The 10414-nt window shown below is 40.2% G+C and overlaps 1 protein-coding gene across 1 annotated transcript in view; it reads left to right on the top strand.

Moving 5' to 3' along the window:
- The window catches only part of FAN1 (FANCD2 and FANCI associated nuclease 1), a 116015-nt gene that overhangs the window by 74192 nt on the left and 31409 nt on the right, over positions 1–10414 (top strand). Inside the window, exons 5-7 of the mRNA XM_007949900.2 lie at positions 3409–3540; positions 4433–4541; positions 5640–5759. Of these exons, the coding sequence (XP_007948091.1) occupies positions 3409–3540; positions 4433–4541; positions 5640–5759 (361 nt within the window). The remainder of the gene's footprint in view (positions 1–3408; positions 3541–4432; positions 4542–5639; positions 5760–10414) is intronic.

The raw sequence follows: 10414 nt of genomic DNA, 5'->3' as shown, positions 1-10414 counted from the left end.
CTATCCTGTTTAAAAAAAAAAGAATTTGGCCTCTTCAACCTAGAATTGGAGGGGTTAAGAAACATTGGTGACCTTCCCTTCTCAGTGAGGCATCCTTTGATTGAGAGCTGAGGGGGGGAAAGGGAGCCCCAGCTTCATACCCGCAGTGCCCTGAATACAGCATCCATCAAGGTGAGAAAGGGAGAAAAAAGAGGATGTCATGCCTCAAATGCCAAGGCTGTAGCTGTTCTTATCGAATTTTAGTACATTCTCTTAAATATGTGTTTCTTTATGTGTTGGATGTGCTTAGGACAATGCCCCAAACTTTAAGTGGTATTTTTAAAATTCTGTTTTTAAATAGAGTTTTCATCAGTTTTGCTTGTCTCATTAGGGACCAACTCCTTGAAGGTACAGACACTGCTATCGTAGAAGTGGAACTTCTCATGTCTTTCTAGTCTTTCATTTTAAGTGGATTTATGCTTTTCTCTTTTGTGAGAATGTGCTTTTGGAAGCCAGATCACACAAGTTTCAATTCCTCTATACTAACGAACCTTGAAACTTCTCTGTTCTTCAGATTCCTCATCTGTAAATGAGAATAATAACATATTCTTGCAGATGTGCATCCATCTGGCCTCTCTCTTCTCAAAAGTCTGATGAGAAGGCACCTGTGGTGGGTGTAGCTGGAAGGCATGAACAAGTAGTGAGCAACTCTTGCAGAGTGGAAAGCAGACCTACCAGGGAACAGGGCTGGATTGAGTTATCAAAGTTTGTAGTCTGCGATTTAAGTGAAACCAGCCATCCTAGCCCTGTGATTTTCTTTAGCAAATCCAGGGACCTGGGTCCAGACTTAGAGAAAGTGGTCAGTGATGTATATCATGACTAGGGTTGGGTAGATGAATGGTTGTATATTCTAGATGAATGGCTGTATATTCACCAGTGTGTGATGGACAAATTGGTTCTGGCCTGTTTTGGAGGTATGCAAAGATAGGAGGGCTTATGATAGGTGTGTCAGGTGGGGACCTTAATGAAGCTGAAGAACTGTGCTAATCAGTGAGTGAGCTGGAAGATTGGAGATGGTAGTCAGTGAATGTAGTGCCTGAAATCAAGATTTTGAGAGTGATGCTGCTCATTGGAGACAAACAGGGTTCTGGATGGCCCTAGGCATGTGGGGAACTAAAGTGAGATGGGGAATGGCATGATTGGCGAGAGGTTTCGAAACTGAGAGTGCTGTTTGTCCTCATGGAGGTAAAGTCGTAGGATATCATGGACATCATGGCAGTAGACATGCAGTAGACAAGACAGTGAGTTCAAGGCTTCAGAAAATGATGAGAAGCAACCTAGGTCTAGGAGGCCATCAGATGCCTGCAAGGAAGAATTATTAGTGTCCAATGAATGGTTGATTTCAAGGAGGAAGAGTGGTTTGGGAGCAACTGTAGGAAGAAATGAGGATTCTGTGTATCTCTCAGCCTTGAGGTAGGAGAGCTGAGAGACGAACCATCCTCCACTTGAGAAGAGCCTTTCTTCTACGTTGAAAAAAAAAACCAAACTCACTGCCATTGAGTTGATTCTGACTCATAGAGACCCCTATTGGGTTTCTGAGGCAGTAAATCTTTATGGAAGTAAGTTGCCTTATCTTCCTTCCACGGATCAGCTGGTGGGTTTCAACTGCCTACCATCTGGTTAGCAATCAAATGCCTTGGACATTATACCACACCAGAGCTCCTTTCTTCCATGCTAGGGGAAGCTATTTTCAGCCAGAATTCAGATAAGGCAGGAGATAAAGAGCATGGAGGATGTGGAGCAGAACGCTGCTCCCTGGTGGCAATGCACGCAGTGCTGGGGAAAAATTTGGGAAGCAGGAGTGGTGGGTTGGGTCAGGTGAAGGTTGGGTACTGCCAGCATGAGTCCAGATGAGGGGTGGCCTGGTGGTGATGGAGGTAGACAGTGAGGTGAGCATCAGAGGTCTTGATGGCCACATGGAGGTGGCCTGGTTTAAGCTGGTGCTGGAGATATTGGACCTCCTGGCCACCAGTCACTCCTGAAGCTTCTGATTATGTGACAGGTGAGGCAGGTAGGGGATTTTTACCAGGTCTGTGCCAGCCACAGACAACTTTTCCTTGTTGTACTCTCACTTACTGACTTTGTTGTTGTTGTTGTTTGCCGTCGAGTCGGCCCCGACTCATAGCGACCCCTCCTTGGGTTTCCGAGGCAGTATCACTACGGAAGTAGGATTGCCCAACCTTCCTTCCGAGGCATTGTCTATATTACAAGAGAATTAGTTAGGTCAAACAGTTCATGAGATACATTTAGAGGCAATTTCTTTTACTCTGATTTTGCAGTATTTGCACATCTGTCTGATATTATGTGCTTTGAGATGTGAGTTCAAAATCCAATGAATATATACTGTAAGTGTTACTGATCAGCAGGTCAGGTGTCTGTGTTCCTGGTACCTAATGCTGCAATATGAAGTCGTCTTCCTTCAGCTAAGTGTTTTTATAACATTTCAGCATTGCTGTCTCCCAAAGAAGTCATTTTTGAAATTTCTCAAGTAGTATTCTCAGCTTGGACAGCAGAACTTCAGTTACCTCTGATTATAAATTAGTAAAGTCACTAAATCTACACCTTAATGTAATTCTGAAGTCAGTGACATCTTTATGTGGTTACTGCCAATTAATGAATACAAAAAACTAGAATTTATGTACTGATCCATATTATATTTACATAATGAGATATATTATGTGATAAAAGCTATATCCATTATGTGATAAAAGCTATATCTATTGCTGTTGAGTTGATTCTGATGCCTAGGGATCCTATAGGACAGAGTTGAACTTTCCCATAGGATTTCTAAGGCTGTAATCTTGACAGAAAGAGACTGCAACATCTTTTTCTCACAGAGTGGCTGGTGGGTTCAAACTGCTTACCTTTTTGTTAGCAGCTGAATGCTTAACTAATGCACCACCAGAGCTCCTTATGTGGTAAATAAACCAATAAAAAACAAACAAAAAAACCCCACTGCCATTGAGTTCATTCTGACTCATAACTACCTCCTCCATTGGGTTTCCGAGGCAGTAAATCCTTACAGAAGTAGATTGCCCCATCTTCCTTCTACAGGACAGCTGGTGGGTTTGAACTTCCAGTCTTCTGGTTAGTAGTCAAATGACTTAGGCACTGCACCATCAGAGCTCTTTCCTTATGTGATAATATGGTGTAAATGTTTTTACCTTTCTTTTTAGGCAGCCTGTTTTAGTTCTTCTGGACCACTCCATAGAGTAGTATATTAAATTATTACTAGAAAAAAATAAAATATCACTCATTTTTTCAAAAAACATTCTTACCCCTCAGAATTAGATAGTGGATGGGACATACTAGTTCTGTATAATTGCTCATTCACACGTGGAACATGGAAGGTGTTGTCTTTCTGCTCAGGTATGCAGCGGCTGTGCACATGCTGAGTGACATTTCTACTGCAATGGCAAATGGGGACTGGGATGAAGCCTGGAAGCTTGCACAGCATGCACGGAAGGATTGGAACCAACTGAAGAACCACCCTTCCCTGAGGTGAGGTTTTCTTTTTTTAGGTACATGAAAAAATGTACTTATTGACCAAGTTGTTCCATCACTTAAGGTGATTTTTTTCCTGAGAACACACTGCTTTTGTTTTGTGGCCAAACCAACTGTGGAGTTGAATTTCCTGCTTGCTTCACATAGAGGCCAAGTGTTGTATGAAATACATGGAGAGTCTGAGCTTGAAGTGAACTCTGTGTAAGTAGACCCCATGCAGTGGGGACCTTAGGACATAAATTTCATAAATAAATAATGTTGACTTAAAAACAAATTATAGCCAGGATATTAGATTAGTGTAGAAGAGGGTTGGCAAACTTTTTGTGTAAAGAGCATAGTAGTAAATATTTTAGGCTTTGTGGGCCATAAGGTTTCTGTGGCTTCTGCCCAACTCTGCCACTGTAGTGCAAAAGGAGCCACATACAGCCCATAAGTGAATGAGTGTCATTGTGTTCCATTAAAACTTTATTTATGGACACTGAAATTTGAATTTCATATGGTTTTCTCATATCACATAATACTATTCTCCTTTTGATTTATTTTAATTATTTAAAAATGTAATTAAAAAAAAGCCAAAAACTGTTTTTAGTTTGCAGGACATACAAAAATCAGGTGGTGGGCCTTGGATATGGACTGTGAGCCATAGTTTGCTGACCCCTGCCTTAGACAGTGACTTAAGATGTGAACAACTGTTAATATTCTAAGCAACCAAGGAAATCGTGGGGTGGTGAGGATATATGGGTTTATGGTATAGAAAATTATATAAAAGTAAAAGTATTTAGAATACATCTTTTATAAAAATAAAATTCTATCTGCTTTGTCATTTCTTATAATTGTCTTACAGCAAATGAAACAAATTATTAAACTACTGATATAATCTTCATTTTAGATACCATGAGGATTTACCACTCTTTCTGCGGTGTTTTACTGTTGGGTGGATTTATACAAGGATTTTGTCACGAGCCGTTGAAATATTGCAGAGGCTTCATATGTATGAGGTTAGAGCACATCTTCCACTGTCTGCTTCTTACTGCTTTGTCAGTGATAAGCCTGTGAAGGAATCCCCACCTAGATCTCAATATGTCCTAGGTATTTGGTCAACATGTAGTAATGTAACAGAAGCATGTTTAATATAGGCAACTCTCCATCTTGTGTAAATAGAAAGATGGCAGATAATGGCAACCTGTTGCACTTACTCATGCCTTGATGAGGCTATGTGCTGGGGTGACCCTGGAGGTCATGGACAGAACCCTGTGTCCCCAAGCCTGCACTTCTTTCTTGGTGTGTGGCTTGGGAGGTCTCCAGAAGAGTCTGAGATGGAAATCTGACATCTACTTATTCTTTCCTGTCAGCTGTCATTGACTGTTTGGAAATAACTAACAATCAGAAGCCAGAAATTTGGTTATGTTCTTACATGAAACATTGAGAGATTGTTAGCGTAAACTATTATGTTTGCTATTTCCATATTAATGGATATTTTACAAAGGGGCTATTCTAGAGATGAGGTTCTTGACCCTGAGTCTGAAGATGGGCATTGGGAGATCCATGAATCCTCAAAATTGTGTGTGTACATGGGGTTGTGCATTTTTCTGGGTTGAATCGTGTTTCAGAGAGATCCATGACCCATATAAGGTTAACATAAAGAACAACTAAAAGGTCTGTATGGGAATCTAGGCCAGGGGTCTCCCTTGCTGAAGTGGGATATTTGGATTATCTCCTCATTATGGTCTTGCTCACCCCAAAGTCCCTCCCACAGTTGGTCTTGTGACCTCTTGGGTTCCCAGAAATGAATGTGCTCACTACTTACTGTGCTCAGCTCAGCTGCCTGGAACCTGATCCTGTGAGTCTCTGTGGTGATTGACTTGGCTGCTAGGTGAGTATTATGCAGTGTTCATAGATCTCCTTCAAGTTTGCTGAGTGGCATGGACCTAGGGTGCTTCAGGAGAGTCCTGTACTCAGAAGGACTTCTTAAATCACCTGTCCTGTCATGATATACTTCATAAATATACTATGCCAATTTTTTAAAAATTCTAAACATAATTACAGTTAACTTTTCTGTGAGTTTAATGGGCTTTCTTTATTACTTATTGCAATAGGAAGCAGTCAAGGAACTTGAAAACCTTTTGTCTCAAAAGATTTATTGTCCTGAGAGCAGAGGGCGATGGTGGGATAGACTGGCGCTTAACTTACACCAGCATCTGAAATGCCTTAAACCGGTAAAATAGGCAAAGTTTGAATATATTTAACCTTTTTTTAAAATTGTGATTTAGGTGAAAATTGACAAAGCAAATTCACTTTCCATACAGCAGTTCACATACACTTTGTCTCATGACATTGACTACAATTTACCACAAGGTAACAGCTCCCCTCCCACCTCCTCCCCATAGATATTTCTTCCCTGCGTCCACTCCATGCACTCCTGCCCCCTGAGCTATCTCCCTATGCATAAACAGCCCTTTTTTCTCCCATTATTATTCTCTTCAAGGAGTGTATCTACTTCAGGTAAATGTTCAACTCATATGCCTGTCTTTTGTTTGGCTGGAGGCCACCGGTGTGGGTTCAATTCCAGATCTGAAGGGCAGCTAGGGGCGATAGTCTCAGTAGTTCCACCAGGCTCTATCAGACCAGCAAACCTGGTCCTCTCCTTTTTTTTTTCCAAATGATTTTGAGTTTTGTTCCACATTGTTCTCCCTCACTGTGCAGAATCTCCTACATAGATTCCACTCCAAGTGGTTGACAGTGGTAGTCGGGCACCATCTAGGTCTTCTGGTCTCATAGTCATATAGGCTGCAGATCAGATGGTGTACCAGTCGCTAGGACTAATTCTTTCCGTGAATCTTTAGTTTTCTTCATTCTTCTTTGCTCTGGACAAAGAGAGACCCATTGTTGCATCTAGATGGCTACTTGCAAGCTTTTAAGATCCCAGTCACTACACGCCAGAGTAGGAGGTTGAACAATGTTTTGTGTAGTATGTTATGCCAGTTGAGCTTTTAATGTCCATGCGACTATGATCCCAAGCCCACAGGTTCAACTACTTGGTCCCTGTGGGTAGCTGGCTGTGACCAAGAAGTGACTACAACCTTGTCCCTTGTCAGCTCTACTATACACCTGGTAATTCAGATCATACAAATACACTTATAGGACCATTGTCTGCCAACCCTCTATGTGGTCTTGGGTACACTCCCTGCTTCGTAGACATACCTAATAGTTAAGCCTGTCCACTCATCTATCCACCCGTATACCCATGTTTGCCTTTACTGACAATGCAGTACTGTATGTGCAGAAGGGTTCATTTTTGTTGTCTGTACCTCCCATGTACCTGTCTTCCTCTTCCTCAATGCCACCATGTTGATCACTCACATTGCCCTTGTCTTCACCCAAATCAATACTTATCTCTAGCTGTCTAACAGTGTTCCCTCCCCTCCCCTCCCACCCGTGGTAACCAACAAAAAAATTTCCTTCCATATAAACCTTTCCTTGACTTTTACAATAATGGACTAATACAGTATTTGTCCTTCTGTGATTGACTTTTTTTCACTCAGTATAATGTCCTCCAAGTTCATCCACGTTATGCAGTGTTTTGCAGATACTTCATTACTCTTTTGGGTTGCATAGTATTCCATTGTGTGTATGTACCATGGTTTGGTTATCCATTCCTCAGTTGATGGACATCTAGGTTATTTCCATCTTTTGGCTATTGTAAATAGTGCTGCGATGTACATGGGTGTGCATATGTCTGTTCTTGTCATGGGTCTCACTTCTTTAGAATATATACCTAGTAATGGAATGGCTGGGTCAAATGGTATTTCTAATTCCAACTTTTTAAGTCCCTTGTCAGATATGTCATTGCCAAATATTTTTTCCCAATATGTAGGTTCTCTTTTGACTCTTTTGGAGAAGTCTTTGGAAGCACATTAAAAATTTGATTTTTAGAAGGTCTCAGTCATCTAGTTTCTCTTCTGCTGTATGTGCATTTTGAGTTATGCTTGATAGTTTATTTATGCCATATATTAGGGCCCCTAAATTTGCCCCTAGCTTTTCCTTGAGGAACTCTATAGTTTTAGGTTTCACATTTAAGTCTTTGATCCATCTGGAGTTAATTTTTGTGTGTGGTGTGAGGCACAAATCTTGTTTCATTTTTCTGCAAATGGATATCTAGTTTTGTCAGCACCATTTATTAAACAAACATTCTCTTCCCCATTTAATGGATTTCGGCCCTTTGTCAAAGATCAGGTGACCATAGGTCAATAGATCTATTTCTGAGTTCTCAATTCTATTCCATTGGTCTGTGTGTCTGTCATTGTACCAGTATCAGGCAGGTTTGACTACTATGGCTATATAATAGGTTTTGAGATCTGGCAGTGTGAGACCTCCTACTTTGTTCTTCTTCAGTAGTGCTTTGCTTATCCGTGGTTTCTTTCCTTTCCATATAAAGTTAGCGATTGGTTTTTCCATATCCTTAATAAATGTTGATGGGATCTGGATTGGGATTGCATTGAATGTATAGATTGCTTTGGGTAGAACTGACATTTTCACAATGTTCAATGTTCCTATCCACGAGCATGGGATGTTCTTCCATTTTTGTAGATCTCTTATGGTTTCTTGAAGTAGCTTTTTTATACTTTTCTTTGTACAGGTCTTTTGTGTCCCTGGTAAGATTTATTCCCAAGTATTTTATTTTTTTGGTAGCTATTGTAAATGGTATTTCTTTTTCAGCAATGTCTTTGCTGGTGTAGAGGACTCCAACTGATTTTTTGGATGTTGATCTTGTATCCTACCATGATGCTAAATCTCTCATTTAGTAAAAGTAGATTTTTGACTGAGTCTCTTGGGTTTTCTAGGTACAGTATTATCATCAGCAAATAAGGATAGTTTGATTTCTTCCTTTACCAATTTGGATGGCTTTGATATCCCTTTCTTGCCTTACGGCCCTGGCTAGGACTTCCAGTACAGTTTGAATAGAAGTGGTGATAGAACCTTGTCTGGTTCCTGTTCACAAGAAGAATGGTTTCATTCTCTCTCCGTTGAGTATAATGTTGGCTGTTGGTTTTGCATAGATGCCCTTTATTATGTTGAGGAATGTCCCTTCTATTCCTATTTTGTTGGGAGTTTTGATCAGGAATAGGTGTTGGATTTTTGAAGATATTTAACTTTTAAGTACCAGAAATAAATATAATCGGAACATTATTTTGTTAATATTCTTTTGTTTATTCTCTTTCATCCAACCATGTCTTTGGCTGAGTTCTCTAGAAGAACAAAACATGTATATAAATATCTATAGAGAGATTATTTGAAGGAAATGGCTCATGTAGTTGTGGAGGCCCACAGGCCCCAAATTCATGGGTCAGGTGTCAAGCTGGAAGTTTTTTCTGATACACAGTAGTAGGGGCTGACAAACCCAAAAATCTGTAGGTTAGCCAGTTGGCTGCTGGCAAATGGAGTTATGGGAGCTGGCAAATTCAAAATCTGCAGGTCAGGCAGCAGGCTGAAGGGTTCTCATGTTCTAAGGACCATTGGTCAGAGGATGACAAGATAAATATAAGATTGATAGAGAGAATGAGAGCTGTGCCAGATCATTAGTTTATATCATGAATGCAGCCCACACCTCCAGGAAACTGATTGGCTACTCACATCAATCACAAAATGGAAGGTAATATATAGTGTCTGACAAAGCACAGAGAATTATGGCCTCACCAGGTCGACACATAACATTAACCATCATAAACCCTGAAAGAAATAATAGCCACTAAAACAATCATTAATGCAAAGACATGATATTTGTTTTTCTTCACTGATTTGGATGATGCCTTGGCAGTGGTGGCTATGTTGGGATTTAGGACTCAGCATCTAGGAGTTAAGGGAGAGGGAGTGTCAGGTGTCACCATCCTCAGCAGATGCCTTCCAGGAAGATGTTTCTTGTTGTAGAAATGGTGATTTAATTCATTTGTTTGCACAAGACCTCAGGTAGAAAATTATTTATTTATTTATTTAGTCATGGCTTCTTTATTAAGACATAGACAATAACTCCAGCAGTAGTTCCACTAGTCTTTATGAAAGAAAAATACATAATTCTAGAATTTATATTTCCTTTTGGAAAGTCTTAGAGAGTCCTGAGTAGGTCTTCTGATTTCATGATCTAAGAGCAGGTGTTATGAAACATATGAGAACAAGTTGGTTCTTGCCAGGCATATCAAGATTCATGTTATTTTATTTTGACACTTTTTTTTTTTTTAAATATTACATCACTGTCAGTTTTCTTATTGGTGAGATCATATAATCTTTTTATTAAAGTAGTCCTGACAGTAAAATTATAGGATTTACATCAGTTTTCAAACCCATAAAACTGTGAAGTAGAGGGTCCAATTCCAACACTTGTTAATATCCTTAAAGCAACTTGTGACTATACCCAGACACCCACATTCTAGATTCAGTCCCATTAAGCACTAGATGAGAGTGACACACATGGGACCTTTCCTGTATGTTCACTTTATTTATTTATTTATTTTATTGTGATTTGGGTGAAAATTTACAGAGTAAATACACTTTCCATACAGCAGATCACATATACTTTGTCTCATGATATTGACCATAATTTAGCACAATGCGATATCTCCCCTCCCACTTCCTCCTGATAGTTACCTCTTCCCTATGTCCATCCCTCCATGCATTCCTACCCCCTGAGCTGTCTCCCTGTGCCTTAGTAGCCCTTCTTTGTCTCTTGCTTGTTCTCTCCAAGGAGTCTATCTACCTCAGGTAAATGCTCAACTAGAATGCTTGTCTATTGTTTGGCTGGAAGCCACAGGTGTGCATTCAATTCCAGACCTGAAGGGCAGCTAGGGGTCATAGTCTCAATGGTTCCACCAGGCTTGAT

Source organism: Orycteropus afer, unplaced genomic scaffold (genome assembly GCF_000298275.1).
Source record: "Orycteropus afer afer isolate SDZICR_OR568_19922 unplaced genomic scaffold, OryAfe1.0 scaffold00256, whole genome shotgun sequence".
NCBI lineage: Eukaryota > Metazoa > Chordata > Mammalia > Tubulidentata > Orycteropodidae > Orycteropus > Orycteropus afer.
Note: the sequence above shows the minus strand (reverse complement) of the source record. Positions and strands in the feature narration are given on the sequence as shown.